The sequence below is a fragment of the Columba livia genome, chromosome Z (assembly GCF_036013475.1).
Source record: "Columba livia isolate bColLiv1 breed racing homer chromosome Z, bColLiv1.pat.W.v2, whole genome shotgun sequence".
In the NCBI taxonomy this organism is placed as follows: domain Eukaryota; kingdom Metazoa; phylum Chordata; class Aves; order Columbiformes; family Columbidae; genus Columba; species Columba livia.
The window spans coordinates 52,422,096-52,439,337 of record NC_088642.1 but is presented as its reverse complement, the minus strand read 5'-3'; the positions used below and the strand labels follow the sequence as shown (position 1 = coordinate 52,439,337).

At 41.0% G+C, this 17,242-nt stretch overlaps 1 protein-coding gene across 24 annotated transcripts in view; it reads left to right on the top strand.

Moving 5' to 3' along the window:
* Positions 1-17,242, top strand: part of AOPEP (aminopeptidase O (putative)) — a 191,473-nt gene that overhangs the window by 156,474 nt on the left and 17,757 nt on the right. For 15 of the 24 annotated variants that reach the window (XR_010468925.1, XR_010468924.1, XR_010468927.1 and 12 more), the window contains one exon: positions 6,263-6,379. The exons of 1 other annotated variant lie outside the window; for it this stretch is intronic. Coding sequence is in view for 9 of the 23 variants with exons in the window: in XM_065045811.1 (XP_064901883.1) it covers positions 6,263-6,379 (117 nt within the window). In the remaining 14 variants the exon portion in view is untranslated. Of the gene's footprint in view, positions 1-6,262; positions 6,380-17,242 lie in introns of those variants that run through there. 8 more of the 24 variants (XR_010468932.1, XR_010468929.1, XR_010468930.1 and 5 more) reach the window with 1 other exon arrangement.

Here is a 17,242-nt window from a genome sequence, read left to right as displayed (position 1 = left end):
ATTACAAAGTCAATGGTCAGTTGACTTGTGTGCATATTTAAGTTTGTGCATTTCTTTGGGATTTGTGTCCTTCACCCAGCAATGTTTTCACATACGTAGCTAGAATAAATCAAACCTTTATACTGGAGTAGGTAGTGGCCTTAAAACGATTTCTGACATAGATGATCTGCTTCCAAAAATAAGAAAACCCTAATTTTGATCTTATAAAGAAGAAAGTAATTTGGGATGAAATGCAAGTGCAGTTGTTTATTAAATAAATTGTTATCCCTGTCATTTTTATGTCCTACTAGTATGAAGCAAGTGATAACCAGACATTTTTGTCCCAGAAACAGTATTTTGAAGTGCAACACAAACCAAATCCTGATGAACTTGGTGCGATCATTACTTCCTGAAGTAAGACTTTTTGAAGCAAAGTTAATAGGAATTTCTTTTCCACTATAAAAAGCAGTGCAATGCTTTTTTGTTGTTGTTGTTAAAAGTAGATATTAAAAAATTAGTTGCCATGCACAGAAAAAAAGTCTGATCAGAGACTGAGAAAAATTGCACACGATGGGAAGACATTTCCTAGAAGTATGGTTCATAGATAGATGAGAATGTGTTACAGACAGAGATACTTGTTTTGCTCTTAAATACAGTGAGGTCTGGTTATCTTTTGTAAACGTTCAAAGGGGAACTGATTTTTCAGCAAGAGGGAAGTCATAGACTGACCCAAACAAAGTTAACCAGAACAGTCTGCTTCACTACACACTTCTGAAATTTTGTCAGCCTCTGGCATAGATGGGTTTTATTTTGCGAACCGGTTCAAAGCATTTTTTTGTCAGCTGCAGATTGCTTTTTTTCCCTGTGTATTAATCAAACTGCAGACTAGCTCTTTCAGGCTTAGACAGTCTTAAGTAGTGTATCATACTATGCTAGTTAACAGCTGTTAGCATGGACATTTTTATTGAATTCATATGTAACTTGATCTGAGTACATTTTACCCCCTGAAGGTTGTGGGGGGGAAACCTTGTTTTCATCTAAAAGAAGTCACTGTGCAGATAAAAACAGCATCTGGAGAATATTGTTTGAGGTAGACAGCAACAAAGTCTGTCTAAAAATGTTGTTGAGTAAATAGTTTTTTATTGAATTTTCAAGCTAACAATTTTCTGGACAGCTTGAGGAAGGGGGGGATTTGTTTTACAAAGGTTTTTTGTTTAATTGCAGCCTGCAGAAATCAGCCCTCGAGGCACATTGTCTATATGGAGAGTTTATAACGTGAAAGTCATTCAGGGATTTGCTTGATCTGTGCCGAGTATAGGCGTAGAGATGGCCTGGCCCTATAAATCCTTTCTCCTGGACTAGTAGCAGTGCTTTCTTATCTGCAATTAATGAGGAAATTCCATATGAAGGGAACTATTCACTATTGAACTCTGAGGTGGGTTTTTCCCTTTATTTCTTAAGAGGGGGGTAAGAAGGAATTCAGTTTGACTTTGGAAAATCTTGTAAAACTGTAAATGAAAAGACACTCCATGTTTTGGAGGGGGAATGTAAGTACCTTCTCCCAAATAAATACAGGAGAAATATATTGTGCCATAGAAACTTGAAACTTTTCTATGTAATTTTCAAAGGTCAAATCACTTTCAATCTGTTCTTGGCCTTGTTTGTCTTGCGTTTCAGCCAGCGTTTTCCAGTGCACAGTAGTGATTTTTTTTTCCCTTTCCCCCCTGTTTTTACTCAGTGTAAACAGTTCCTTGCTGTGGTTACACAGACAAATATAGCAGAGAACCCTTCTCTGGGAGAAGAGTCTCCCCGTGCATTTCTTAACCATTTTTGGGAAGAATCGATCTATCTGTGCACGCGAAGAGAGGGAGGCAGAAGCTGTAAATTGAAGTGACATCATATATATTACTCCCATTGATCCGCTTTTAGACGAGAACCAGGATAAAAGGAAATGGCATCAGGGAGGAAGTATGCTCATTTAGGCGCAGATCCCAGTGTGATAATGGAGTAATAATAGAAATCACGCCACTGTCAATCGGTTGCTGCATTAGTCTGAGGCACAATTTCCCCTCCGAGGAGGCTTTCAATGACTTCATTCAAGTGAAGGCAGGAGCAAATGGGATATTCAGCATACCAGCTGTACGACTTTAGTGATTTGTGTGCTGGCTTAGGGGTGCAGCGCGGGCGCTGGTTCTGTGGATGCTCATGTAGATAGATCTGTGTCACGTTTCATGGCTGTGAAAGGTCAGTAGTCAAATGTTTCAGTGGCATTTTTTCTCGTATAAAGGGTGAATCTGGCATTTATTGCGTTTGTAAATGTAGGAATTGATAAATACGCTCCTTCGTGTGGGTGGTCTTCTGAGATGTGGGGTCAGTGACCTCTGTAGCTGCCGTACCAGATCTTTGAAGAGGGAAGATTTGTTTTCTTTCTGCTTTTTACAGGTTAGGGGTAGGATTCAGAAAACTCATAGTTTTGTTCCATGATTGTTTGTAGAAAGCTTTTCAAAGCTACCAATGTTTTTAACACAGTATAATGAGTTAAGTGTTTTGTGTAATAATATGAAGAAAATACATATGCTTTTTCTTAGTTCCCAGTTATTCAGTATACATTGAATCTCAGCCTCTGTAAGCTGTTTTGGTGATAGTCTGAGTTATATTTTCAATTTGATTATGTTTTCTTTAATTCTTTCATCTTTCCTTTTTCAAATACAAGCCTACTTTTCATACTCTCTATCATTTGCAGTTTGCTTTAGAGGTAACAGCCTAATTATTCAAATTTTAAAACCACCACATCAGGTAACAGAGGGGAAGCAGGGGACAGTGGCTATTTAGTGGCAGGACAAACTAAACTCCTCGAAAAGGCTGAAAAGTTGCGGGAGGGTTTTTACACTCTTGGGCAAGATAAAGTATACAGTGCTGGGATACAGATTTATAGTGGAGTTGATGTTTAATTAGATGGGACATGACAGAAAACCTCTTGAGTGCCTGATGGCAACAAATTAATTTATTCCCTCTATGTAGTTCCCAGTACTCACGACTGGGGGAGGAGGAACCCTGGGAAAAGCAGTATGATTTCCATGCGACAGGCATAGGTTGGGACAGGAGCTGTCTACTTTAAATATAAATAGATGCTGTTGCAGCAATTGTTGCCGTAACGAAAACTATGTCTTGATGCTCGCCACATTTCCTGATTGAAGTGAGCTACTTTAATAATTGCATGTATTTGAGCATTGTGATTGAGCATGCTCCAATACTTCAGAGACATTATATATATATATATATTTTTTTTTTTATTTTTTTTTTTTAACAGGAAGACTGAAATTTTGTGTTGGGAGTGTTATGGTTGTTTTCTTAATGTCTTCGACGTGGGAATGCACATTGACACAGTGCTGCATTTTGCTGTAGCTGTGTTGTGTGGGGTTTTATGTATGTTAGATATTCAATATGCATTCACAGAATATGGATTTTTGTAAAGGAAAATTGCTTAACAATACTTGAAAATAAATCTATTTTTAGTTTTCTCCAGCATTTCTGTTTTGGTAGCACTTAAAAGCAAGGGCCCTTTTGTATTAAGCATAAGGCAAACAAATGGAAAATCCACAGCTTGTACCCCAAACACTTCTCATGGTGTGAAAGATGAGAAGTAACAGGTGGATGGGACAAATGAGGATTGTGGTGGGGAAAAAGAAAAATAATGGAGTATGGGTTTTTTGACTTAAAATTCAAGGGAAATTTTATGCACTTTATTTATAACTGTTAAAAAGCTGCTTTGGTGATAGCGTTATTCACATTGCTGTGTTTGGGGAAAAAAAAAAAAACCTGAAGGAATTTTGTAGTAGTCTCCATCGTGAAACTTTGGCGGAGCTTTCTGCCTCTTTGCTTAGAATGGGTTTCTCTCTTAGGCAGAATCGCGTTTCTTAAAAGGGTTAGAAATGAAAGGGAATGTTTGTCCTGTTATTTTGTGTTGGAAGTAGCGGGAGAACAAAACAGAATCGCTCCACCCACTGGTGCCCCTTTGGTTTGGGGTCTGTCAGCATTCCTTCTGTGGGTGCCAGGGTTTGCTGCCTCCTACCTTAGACTGCAATTAAACCGTGAGTTGGTAACAAAAAGTCTCATCTCAGGCAGCTGGAACATGGGAAAATAACAGAAGCCATGGTGTCATTTTTTTCTCTGCTGTCTCAAATCTAAACTGATAAGTGTTTAACATGTAATTTTATAATACTCTTCACCCATAATGCAGCACTAGGCAGAGGTAAATTAAGGGCATGGCTGTTGCTCTGCTGCTGTGCTTTTGTTGGCTTTAATAAGATTCTGAAATGTTATCTTAAACAGTAGCTTTCTGTGTGTGAATCTGTATAGCAATTATACTGGAGATGTATTATAAAATAATAACTCTCAGCTGTTCTGTAACCTGTGCATTCAAGCAGCTGTTTTGCAGTTTCTACAATTTAAGTATTGCTCTGCCGTCTTTGTAGTTAGCAGAGAAAGCTTTCTGAATCAGAAGTTACCTTTCTGTGTGTGGCGTTCTGCAACATTTCAGATTTTATTAGCGTTTAGAATGAATTCGGTTTCCAAGCAGAGGCACTTCCCAGAAGCCTTCCCTGTTTTATTTTTCAGAGTTAGACTCCACGATGAACATTCAAGCTGATGCTTTAGTAGTTGTCCTGGAACTGAAATATTCAATAATTTTAAAAGTCTGACTATTTTTAACAACTTCATTTTGTTGGCAGGCTTTGGTGTCACTTAGAAAATGTTCCAGTAAGAGCCAGTAAGATGTGAGGGTTTTTTCAGTCTCTAAGAGTACAACTTTAGTAATAAAAAATTGGAAAGGAATCAAAATGCAAGGAAACCAAAGCATTAAAATCCTAGAGATCCCTGTTCCTCTTTATTCTGATTTACGTATTAATGCTAAAATTTATCAGACTAATAGGGAAGAAAAAGGCACGTTGCTTAGTTGGTTGTTAGCAGCAATATTTCACAGATTAAGACTTACCAAAAGATCCCTGATATCTTCATGGGCTTGCTGTCAGAGATCAGGGGTCCAGACTTGTTCAGTGCACATCAACAGCCCTGACTGTGGGGTGTGTTGCTGGAAGAGGCAACTCCTATAGCTGCCTTTGTTTTGTACCTGTTAACATATCAACTGAGCAAATGGGAACACAGACAGCAGGGTGGGACCAGAGAATTGCCAAATGTCATAAATACTGAACTAGTGTTAAAGTAATAGGGTATCTTTTTTTCATTAATCTATTTGGAGAACAATAGTAGTGAGCAATGCTGGTATATTTTTGTGTGCAAAAGTTTAAATTCACATTCTTCCTCCCTTCCCCATTTCTTGGTGCCCTGCAATGATGAATAGTGGGGAAAGCTTTGTGGCATATAACAAACTTCTGACTGATAACCCTGAACCCTTGATTTCCAGTAGATATTTCCTGGCAGCTGGTGTAATTTCTCTCTGAGCTCTGCTTGAATAATTTATTTGTTCATCCAGTAAGCCTATTAAACAGAGCACTTAAGCATTTGCTACATCAGACTTCTTATGCTTTTTCTCTTTAGGTTACATTAGGTTCCCATTGGAAATGATAGGTTCTGGAGTCAAGCAACTGACTATTAAATATATATACATGTATAGACAGATCTGTGCTGTGTGTGCCACAAGCTTAATGCATCTTTACCATGTAATGATAGATGGGTTGCAACTCATTACGCTAGAATATGCCTCAAAATGTGTCACTGCAACACTTGTTTTGTGGATCACTTATTTGTGTTGTGTTTCTTTGTTCACTATAAGAATATCAGGCAATTGCTAATATAACAGACAAAAATGCCGCTCTTAAAAATTATACACTTATATGTCTGTTTGATTCCTGAAATTAGGCACTGTATATTGTTCTCTTTTTTATTCCTTCCAAGCTTAAACAAAATGGAATTACTTAGACTATATATTCTGTAAAAGTCTTACTAAATAAGCTATGATTGTGTTTCAATAAGATGTGCATGGTTAAGATCTGATATAACTATACTAATGAAAACTGTGGAAAATGAGCCTTCATTGGGCCCCAGCACAGAGTCTTTCAGAACACAGAAACGTAAACCCTGAGGTTTCTGAGAAAACAGCTAGAAGTTCATGTGGTATTTCAAGCACGTGCTGAAAGTACACACGTTTTTTCTCAGTACTTCTCAGTACAGGTTATCACAATATTGTCCTCTTTGAATTTTTAACCATTTAATTGCTCAGTCTGTAGAGATCTGTGTTCACACATGGCATTTGTTTTCCTCTTAGCTTCTCCCTGACCAGCTGGTCTTACTTCTGGAGTGTCTCTTGGAGGAGAAGACATTGTGTCCTAGAATACTGCAGTGCTTAGAGAAAACGTACCAGCTCCGGGAACAAGACGCTGAGGTAATTAACTTTAAAAACGTCACCCTAACATAGGCCATTGCATTGTTGACTAGGAGTGACAGTGTTCTGCTAGGATCCAGACTCACTCAAGTTCTTTTTCCTGTGTCTAAATCTGAAATCAGATGTTCTTAACTCCAGTATTGTAGCGTCTTCAGATGCCTTAATTACTCAGTATTTCTGTGTGTTTTGCGTAGGTCCAGGTGTGTTTGCATACCATGGTAGCAGGAGACCGTGCAGCCAAGATGTCAGAAATGTTGTGTGTGCACTTTGACCAGCACATTCGCTCAGGTGTTAAATTTCTCAGTCTGTCATGGTGACTGTGTATTAGAGCCCAGTTCATTTCTGTTGTGTGTAATGTCTCCAGACGCAGTTGTTTGTTATGGTTTAAAATTTTTCTTCCCCGTGGTCAGCCCTTACTGATCCTCCTTCAGTGCTTCAAAGTCTCCCTCAAGATTTAGAAAAGTTTGCTTTCCAGAGACACTACAGTATGTTCTGGCTTTGGGCCTGAGTTTAAGGAGGAATCAGTTCTTTCCAGCTGCTTCTAGTAACTGCCAGGGATATTAAAAGTCCGCAAGGAAAACACTGTTTTACATGATATTGTAAATGTGCCTTCGCCATTATAGGCACAAACGAGTTAATGCCTTTGATGGGCAAACCAGTAAATCCTTATCACCACACACAGAGCTTGCTATTTTGTAGAGTTCTGTGGATTTCTCAAGGTGGGAGAGCTGCGACAATTAAGGCAGTGGAAGTTGTGACTGAAACCACCCTTGCAATGAGCTTTTGCTTTGAGTACATAGTATTCGGGGCAGGGAGGTAAGGAAGATGGAATCAGTCATGAAAATAAAGGATGTGTAGATTTATATATAAACAAGGGTTAGTCATGAAGTAGCGTGTGATCAAACCAATGTGCGATGAGGGAGCAGGGTATATTTAACATGACATATGACTCTTGTTTAATTAAAAACTAATGTGAAGGCTGTGGAAAGTCAGTGCGTATGACTTACCCTGTTATAATTGGAACTTTATGGCAATAATTGAAATTGAAGTAGAGTGCAAAATCTCTCTTGTTGCTCTTATGCTGAAGTTGCTGGGTGGATGCGTATAAACACTTGCGAATCAAAACATTAGGGTAAAGGTCAATAGAACAGGGGTCTGGCTTTTTCTCAGGAGAAAATGGACAACACTTCAACTGTTGCCACTTACTGCACCTTTTTGCTTTTTTGTTGATACGGGTTTCCACATGTCAGATTAATTAGTACTTGAACCAACATTTCTATTAATAGGTATTAGAATATATTTTAATCGCATCAGAATACCAGTGAAATGTGAGGCGTTCTGTAATGGGGAGAGGAATTAATAGGGAGATAGATCAAAGCAGTAGCTGTAGTGTTGCTGCTTCTTGCCTGTGAGTTGTAAGCACCAGTGCACAAGCTTTGGTTTCTCAGGCTTTTCCTTTCTCTGCACTTTCATGCTTTATTTTTCCCTTGTGGTGTCATATAAAAGGACAGAGACGATCTGTCAGAATTTTTTCTTAAAATAAAATAAAATTTGAATTAAAATTACAGCTTCGGTGAAAGAAGGATAATCTCTATTTAATTTTACAAGGTGAAACCAAGGGCTTAGCAGATGTTGAGGCGTAAAACTAAGATAACATTACCATTAGCATTTTACCAGTCAACAGACGCCAGACACCTACAGTGCTTTAAAGGGAACATCAGTTTACACACCCTTACATACCTGAGGGAAGGGCTTTTCATGCCTCTTTCTCCAGTATGTTCACAGGGGATTTTTCTTTTGACCCAGGGACAATGAACCACAGTGCAGACCTATAGCCGAGCTGTTCTTTTGTAGCTTTAGTTTGTGAAGACATTAATTACTTACAGTGATCCTGTTGTGTTACTGGAGTTCAAATGTTCTGAGTAACTCAATGTCAGAAAAATAGAAGCATAAGAAGTTATGGGCAGGACAATAAAGAAAGAAAACTGTCAATGTCAGAGGTTTTATTCAGGGATTTTTGTTGAGTAAGGTTATCAAGTGTGTTCCATCCAGCAGCAGAGAGTTAAGAAATAAGAACTTGTTTGTTTGTTTGTTTTTTGTTTTTGACTAGTAGTGTTTAAATTCATTCACATTAATCTTCTTGTAGGGATTAGCAATGGTATGGTCAGTAGTATGTGAGAGTGGTATGGAAAGAAGTATGTTTTTTTGTGTTTTAAACACAGTTGGGCCATAAAAATCATACATAAAATGTTATCTGCACACTCGGGAGCTGGAAGGCTTTCTCTGTGTTGTAGGTAGCTAAGAGGTAGCTAAAAGGCTGCCTTACAGCATCAGATGGAATATAAAGAACAGTGTGTATATGTGCTGCTGAGTACTCTTTTGAGGGCAAGAATATTCCACAGTTAGTAGTACTTACATGGAAAAAGTAAAGGATTTCAATAATCTCACTTCATCAGACACATATGTTCAGAGAAGTAAAGGGGATGGACACTTGAGTACTGTAGCATGCTGGAACACGCTGAAGTGTGCACTGGGAAGTACTGAGAAAAAGCTGCCCAAAGATTGCTTGAGCTTGGTTAACTGTGAATGGGATACGTGTACATTTGGCTTGTTTGAGTTACTTCACAGTTCACTTATCAAGAACTCTTCGTAACACAGTTTACTAACTAAAATTTCACAAATGCTGTGAGCGAGCTCATTATTAGGAGTCGTCCTACACAAGTACATCATGGGAAGTCGTGGTTTGTGTTTCTTAAAGCTTTTTTATAGTTTCTGAAGCATCTTCATTTTCACTTTAAAAGTCAGCATGGTGGTTGTTGTAAAACCCCATGGACCTGGTGGTATCTGCACTTGCCCATGGCAATGTGCCTGTCTGTCCTCATTCAGTGAAGATTGCTAACAGCACTGTTTGGTACTCCTGACCGCTTGCTACCACATGCATGTCCAACCTTTCCAAGGTAAGAGCAGACTTAATGCAGAAAGCAGAGGAAGGTTTGCAGCAGGTTATCTGCCTTGTTTTGATTCCTTCACAGCAGCCAGGAGAGGAGAGAGCTGCAAGTCAGCCTTTGCCTGGAATTTGACTGTTGATGTCTCTCCAAAGAGATCACAAGCTGTGTCCATCCTGGGATCTCCTCAGCAATTCATTGTAGTTCCTGTCCTCTCTCAAATGTGGTCTCACCACAGATATGTAGCTTCAAAAGAGGGTAGGAGATGAGAGGTAGCCTCTCTCTCCTAAGACAGACATTGATTTGAATGCTTCAGCTTAAAAAAAAATCAGAGGTTAGGTAACTTATTTATGATTCATAATGCATAACACATCTCTGATAGGAACCTTGGAGCCACAGAGCCAGAAGTGAGATACTGATGGCTTAATTACATTTCAAACTGGTCTGCCCCCAGTCTGAGATGCTATTATACAAGAGGCTTTTAGAGCATCTGCCTAACTGCAGAATTTTTTACTCCCTCCTATTCTTTTTCAGTCCAATTACATACCAAATTGTTATTCCATTTTCCATTTTCTGTTCAAACCTTGGAACATCTGAGAAGGCACAAAAGTACAAGTTAGTTTTCTAGAGGTTAAATTCACAATGTGAACTATTTTAGTTAAGAATATTGAATATATGTTTAAAGAAAGTTTTGAGAGCAATTAAGATTTCAAAGTTTAAAGCCATTTTTCCATCACCTCTCAGTTCTTCGAGCACATTGTGGCTCAGACCTCATCAGACAAGTGGGAGGCAATCGCACAGAAGAATGTGTGCTCCATTTCCCCTTCCTGTTCCCTGTTTTCTTGGCTGTGCTGCCTCCTGCTGCATAATAAGATAGCTCCTAGGCTACATCTTCATGATATGCCACATGTCCTGTGTCCAAAAGGAGCATCGTAGAAGCTGGCTGCAGTTCGAAGATAACACAGTCCAGCTGGGAGTTCAGCTGCCTAAGGAGAACTGGGATATGCTGTAAAGCAGCTGCAGTTGCCATCAGACAGTACAGTAGGATAATAGAATTGAAGGTGAATCTGAGGTTGTTCTTGTTTTGTTTCTTTCTGAGGTGGCTGGTTTATGCTGATATTTAGTTTATTCAGTGTCTTGCATCTGGCAGAACATGGGGGATTGGTCCATGTGGAAAGTTTCTGTTTGCTAGTATTTGTTTATGTCCACTTAAGCTTGATGACACTTCTTTCAATATGATTATGCAAGCTTACCTTGTTTGAGCATGGGCTGTTGAGGACTTTCATTTAAAAAAAAAGGGAATCAGCTAGTTACAAATATCTAAAGACAACACTGGGAGCTCTGGACCAACACTCAGTGAATCTCTCAGTTAGAGGAACCCTGTGATTATTTCCATTATTTCTGTTCTGACATCTTCATTTGCTCAGGGATGGGCCTGAAACGTGTGTGTGCACAAGGTCACAGGATAGCTGAGTAGCCTGCAGAGCAAAGGCAGTGGGGAAAAGATCACTAAGGCCGTAAGAGAAGGGCAGTGGCTCTATGTGACACTTTCAGTCCTGTTTAACACTTGACAAAATTTCTGCAAGTGTGTTCTACTGGTTACTGAATTATCTAAGACCTGGTGATAAAAAATACAGAATGCAGATGAGGCAGAAAGATTTATGGTGTATTTCCCCAGACTTCTGACTGTAGAACTAGCCTTTCTTTCTTTCCTTCTGCAGACATCACTTTTTTTAATAAAATATCTTGCCTGCACAGCATATGGAAAGTTGTTTTGTTAGTTTTCCTTCTCTCAGCAAGTTGGCTCAGATGCTCTCCACTTATATAATGCTTTCCCTGTATTCAGGTTCATAATGTGTTATATTTCGGGGAGAGAGGAGAGACTATAACTGTTTCTGCAGAGAATGTGAGTAAAATGAGTTAAGATCATGGTATCGTCAGTCATGTGGGTGGCATAAAGCCATTCTCGCACAACTACTTCATTGTGCATGAGGTCTGCCTATGAGAATGAGGCTATAAAGTGGTGGCATCTTATTTCACTGACAGAAACCCAGCCATGCTAATATAAGCTGTATAAGGTGCTTGGCATCCTGAAAGTGGTGAGAATTGTGTTTAGGACAAAATGTCTTTGCTTCATTGATCTTTCCTAGCCCCTGAAAAGCTGGCAGACGTGGAGGTACAAATGAATTGCAGTGCGGCATCTGTCGTGCCGCTCCCCGCCCGATGCGTGGAGCTGCAGGTTGTGGCTGGGCTTTGTCGGGAGGTGCCCTGGTGGAACAGAGCTCTGCAGAGCACCCTGTAAAACTGGGCAGGAAAAGGGAATGGCGGAGGAAAGGTCACTCCATGCTCACGGGCAGACACGGCGCAGGGGTGAGCTTTCCTTTCAGATAATCCTCCCTTGGGGCAGGGGCTCAGGAGCAGTCTCCAGCTTTTGAGTAAGATTAGCAACGTGTTGCAAATACCTCCACGGGCTTGCCAGTCCTTCTTGACTGGACCATGGAGCAACAGATAGGCACATTTCAGATGGCGGCGTTGCAATTAAACAGGAAGGTACACAATCCTTTTCATTAACCTGTGTCATTGTTGCTATGAGCCACCAATTCAGTAAATGAAAAAGGTAACAGCTTGAGCTGGTGACCATGTTACAAGACATTACTATCTTCAGAAGATAAGCGAATACAGTGACTTTTTGTTTCTGGAAAAGTAAAAGTAATTTCTGTACTTATATTTAAAGATACAGCTTATTATTCAATTTCAACTCAAGTCAGGAGGAGGTGCATTACATTGAAAGGTTTTTATTTGCATTTGAATTGCAATTAGCAATCCAGTATTAACAAATTATGAACTTAGAAAAAGCTCTGTAGAGCCGTCGGCCTGAATGCCAGGTTTGTTTATGAAATAAATAAAGATTTGAACTTCGTATATCCAGTGATTACTGAGGTGATATGTTCATTAAATGAAAAAGAAAGAAGAGAGAAGAAGTGTGAGTTTTTACAAAGTGAAATCTCTATACTGTTATCAGATGCTTTTGACACTCATCCTGACAGAAATACTGATTTTTTTTCCCTACTCTTCACCTGGTGCTTCCCCTGGCAAATAATGGCAAAGAATATCTCACTGTCATAGAAGATCTTTCCCATTTTCACTAGTAGAGGGCTGATTTCAGAATTTGACAGACTGTCCCAATCTCCTACAAAGAAAATGCTTTGACGGGTGCAGCAGCCACTTATCAGAAGATCCTCTGTGATGCTGATATGTTTTGGGTCTTCACTCGCTTTTGTGTTCTTACTTGTCTTGCATCTAAATGCAGCTTGCAGCTCTTGGGCGCAGATGGTATTGGTACTACTGCTGGTAAAGTTTTTCACAAGCGTGCATTTGCAGGAGCTGGATTTTTTCCCAATGAAAAGAACTTTGAAAAGGGTAGCTTCTGGGAATACGACACTTACTTCCCAAAGACGAGGCCCAAAATTAAGTATGAGGCTAAGAAAATTGGAACAGGATGAGGGAAAATTGCTTCCAGTAACAGTAGTGGGAGTCATCGCCTGGGACTGACTCTGGCTCACATGTCCATTGTAACTGAGCCGATGCGTTGGGATGAATTTGTAGGACTGACCTAAGGATAATCTTAAGTAGCTATAATTTGGGTTTGTTTTGCTGCTACATGCAAAGTATGGGGGCCTTTCCAGCCACTTGAGAAGAACAGAAAATCCCTCCATCAGCATGAGATTTATGGAGCACTGGAAATAGCTTTGCACCAGTCAGCACTCCCAGTCCAGCTCTCTCCAGGAGCCAACACCAACATGCTTGTTCCAAGTGATCTCACTCGCTGCTGGGTGGCACCGAAAGGAGTTTCCAAGCCCCTGACTGGTGCCACTACTGGCATGGTTCATTTTTTGCCCCTTATTTTTCTAACTGGGGCTAATCTTGGAACTTAATTTCCTCCTTATCTGGCAGCCCAACAACTGCTGATGGTAAGAGGGAATCAAATACAGAATTGGGTTGGTTTGGGGTTTTTTTTCCGTTTATCCAAAGAATCGTTGGAGGAAGGGATTGGAGAAGGGTGGAGTCCTCTGGGCTTCTGAAGTCAGTTCCAAAGGTGTTTTGAATTGGGTGCAACTGCTTTATATGAAAGTTTATACAGCATTTCTGTGTAGGGCAGTAATACAAACCACCTGGCCTTGTCATGAAATTTAAAAGGTTACTCTGTTTGCATCTATACTCTAGCGCTAACATACGGGCCAGGATGTCAAGGAGAACATAGTTTTAAAAATGTAAACAAAAGCTCCTAGGTGTCAGCAGTGGTTTTTTTTCCTGATGAAGATATAGGCATTTTTGTGCTTGTGGCGTGCATCCTCCTTGTTTGTTTCTATTTTGTTTTGTTTAATTCTGAAAAAAATAAAGAACAAAACACGACAACTCTAAAGATACTTTTATTTTAAAATAAACTGATTTTGAGGCTACATCTGAACAGCTCATCTAGTACTTCTCATTCCTGTATAAAGGCTGACTGTAGATTAAGGTTATGCCTGGTAGGACCACAGATTTGGAAAACAATCTGGTATGCTATAAGCCTGTGAAGTGTAAAGACTGCAAGAAACAGGACAATTCAAAACTACTAACTGTAGCTTGTTCTGTCGTCATTACCTTATCCACACAGATCTCGTCCCACTGCTGTGTCACTGACTTAATACTGTGTGAGCAAAAGTCTGCTGTCTTCCTTTCAGTTCTGTGCCAAGTAAATTCCTTTGGGGTTGCAGTGTCATGGGGGAATTTTGTGGTGTTCCACATGGGGAAAGCATCATTCTAAGCAGGAATGATAGCTACATTCTTGGGGACAGGGAAGAAAAGAGGAGATGACGACTCAAAAAACTGAAACGTGGAGTAAAATCCAGGTGTTTTCATTTCAGGAACAAACTTCTGAGTTTGTAAAATCAATATATATTTCCCTTAAGAATTTTTGCTGGGGCTTGGGGAAAGAGGGTGTACGTGTGAGAGTGATGTGAAAGGTCTTTGCCTTCAGAATCAAAATCTCGTGTTTAATTGTTTTGAAAATTGAAAGCAAAGTTTTAAACTATGCAAAATTGGAAGGGTGTAAGTATGGACTGGGTAGGCTGGCTGTGACCTAAGCTGTGGAAAAGCCAGGCAGCCATGTTGTTCATTGCCTGGAATTTGAGTCTCATTTTCATATGGAGATTCGGATTCTGTCTGTGACAATAATCTTGCCTGGATATCACAAATGTTTGAATCATAGTCACTTTGGGGGAGCAAAGATAAAAAGAAGGTGCTTTTTTTGCCTCTAGTTGAAAGAGGGAGGAGACAGAGGGATGGTGAGAGAAGCATAAGCAAAGGGGGTAGCCTACTGTTGCCTTGATACTTGCAGCAGCCTTTCCTTTTGCTGAACAGGAGTTACAATTTAATAGTAATTGGTAACAGACAGTTGATGTGCTTGATCTAAAACTCTTCAGAGCTGGATTTCTGCTTCAGATGTATGGGTGTTTATGTGCTTTTTCCCACTACAACATATGGTTTTAAAAGCCCAGCATGCTTTTATGTGCATGTATAAATAGCTTGTGTTGAAATACATATACAAACACTGGATGGGTAAAAATGCTAAGGCAGACTCGTTCCAGAGACAGCTGGGAGAGGCAGCGGTGATGGAAAGTCAGAGGGAATGTGGACGGGATTGCATATGAGATGGAGAGGCAGTTGTGGTGATGCGTTTTGCAGAAGGTGTCAGCTGGGACACACGCACGTGCCCAAGCCAGTCTTACTGCGCTGAAGCTACGGGGCTTGGCCCTGCAATGCTTGTTGGTGGAGGCTGCAGCGTGAGATTGCTTGTATTTGAGGCAGGGACCAGGTCTTCCTTCCCTTCCTCAGGGGTACAACACCACCCAGCCCCCAGCACCCTGTCCTTACTCACCCACAGTCTGTGCCCCACACGTGTGGCCATTGTCCCCTCAGCATCCCACTGTGAGAAGGGACAAGCGGGGATGGAGGGGGGTGGGACCAAAGCCATGGGAGCACCCGGTGGCCCTGCAGCAGGGACGGGGAAGGTGCGAGGTGCTGCAGGATCAGATCTGGGCGCAGCGTGAATGCCGCAGGCAGTGGGGCTGGACCCCCTGTTCTGATGCAGGGTCCCGCCCGCTGGGACACCAGCACACCTCCCAGTGCCTGGGGCATGGGGAGGTTTTTGGGGCAGTGCAAGCCTTTTTTTCTGCAGCCGGTCAGAAGGCAGCCCTGCTCCTGAGAGCCAGCAGCACCACAGGAAAGTGAAGCTCAGCACACATCTCCAGTGAAACTGATAAAAAGGTGTCCAATTGCAGAGAGAAATCCCATCAGAGTTCCAGACCCGAGCGGATGGAGGAAGAAATGCAGCCGACTCAATATGAGTGATAAAGCATACTTCAACTTTATTGCCCGAGATAGCGTGCATTTATACCAAATACCATAATTATGCATACTTGTCTCTATCTAATAGGCTAAGCACATTTACTTACTCCACCTACTTGGGTTTAGCTAGCTATGCGCATCCCACATTCTTCTGACTCTTATCTCTTCAAAAATATCCTGACCCTGCCTTAGTTAGTACTTTTCCGTTCCCCCCTTTCCCACGGCCTAATAGACAAGCTAACTAAGGCCTACTTATGTCAACTAAAATGGGCTCTGCTCGTACAGTTGCTTGGTGGACTCATGTCTGTGCTCCTTGAGCCAATCCCCGACATCCAATGACATCTTTTCTGCCATCTCCATCTTGCTTCAAGCTGTGAATGGCACTAAAGCTCTGGCATGCTGAACAGGCAATACTGAAAAGGCAGGGAAAAGGGGAGCATTTGATTCCAGTAGAAGTATTGTATTTATGGTTTTAATTAAGGCTTATTTTTGAAAACCTTTGTTTTTCAAATTAAGTTAGTTCACATGCTGTGTTAAACACTTCCTTACCTCACATGCGCTATGATATAGGAGCCACTCCCCCCAATGTGGAGATGGCAGCAGCACAAGTGAGAAGTTGGTGAGAAAAGGCTTCAGGCACGGTGGGGATGCTCTGACGCTGCTGAAGCCATCACGCTGCCTTGCTGCTGGTCTCCCTCTTCTCCTCTGACCGTGCTGTAAGTCACTGTCCTATCAGTGCTTCATCCATCTGCCATAAAAGAACGGAAGCTGGATGCCAGATCCTGGTGTATGCCCATCTCCTGTTAGACAAGGCGAGGAGAGACAGGCTAACGATTATTGGGATTACAGAATTAGGCGTCCTAAACTGAGTCACTTAGTCACCAGAAAAGAAAAACACTGCATGTGCCACCTTTGAAGGAGAATTAGACATGGCTTCTTAGTCTCTTGATTTTTCTGCCTTCTTTTTGAAATTTTTCTTTTACCAGCGCAAACATCATTGATCACAGATGGGGCTGACATGGGGAGAAGAGTGTCTGATGTCTAATTGGGAGCTCTCTGTTGGTGAACCTGAAGTGAGGAAAAAAGGGCATTTGTCTTTTTCAAACAAGTCCTCAGCATGTGCTTTGCTGCCAGGAATGAATCTTGTCCTGAAATGCTGCCGTGTTGTTGCAATGCCTTTCTGATCACAGAGAGCAGCAGGGTTGTCCTCTGCTCTGCCTGGGCTTTCCTAAGCAGCATGTTTGGTGATTTCTGGCCTTCTGAATGCTTATGTAGGAAAGAGCCTCCATGCTGGCTGTGGAGATCCATGTGTTTCATTTGGAGGTGGGAGTGAAGTCGTGCTTATAGTCTGTGACAGCTGTGGTGCTACAGAAACTTTTTAACAGTAAAGTTCAAATTCATTACATAGAAGGAGGTGAATGCTAAAACAGGACCATGCGGTTGGAGTGGAAGGGAAAGAGTAAGAAGGAAATACAAGCCCATCAATCACATTAATGAAGGTGAGATGGCTCAAGTGTGCACCTATTGC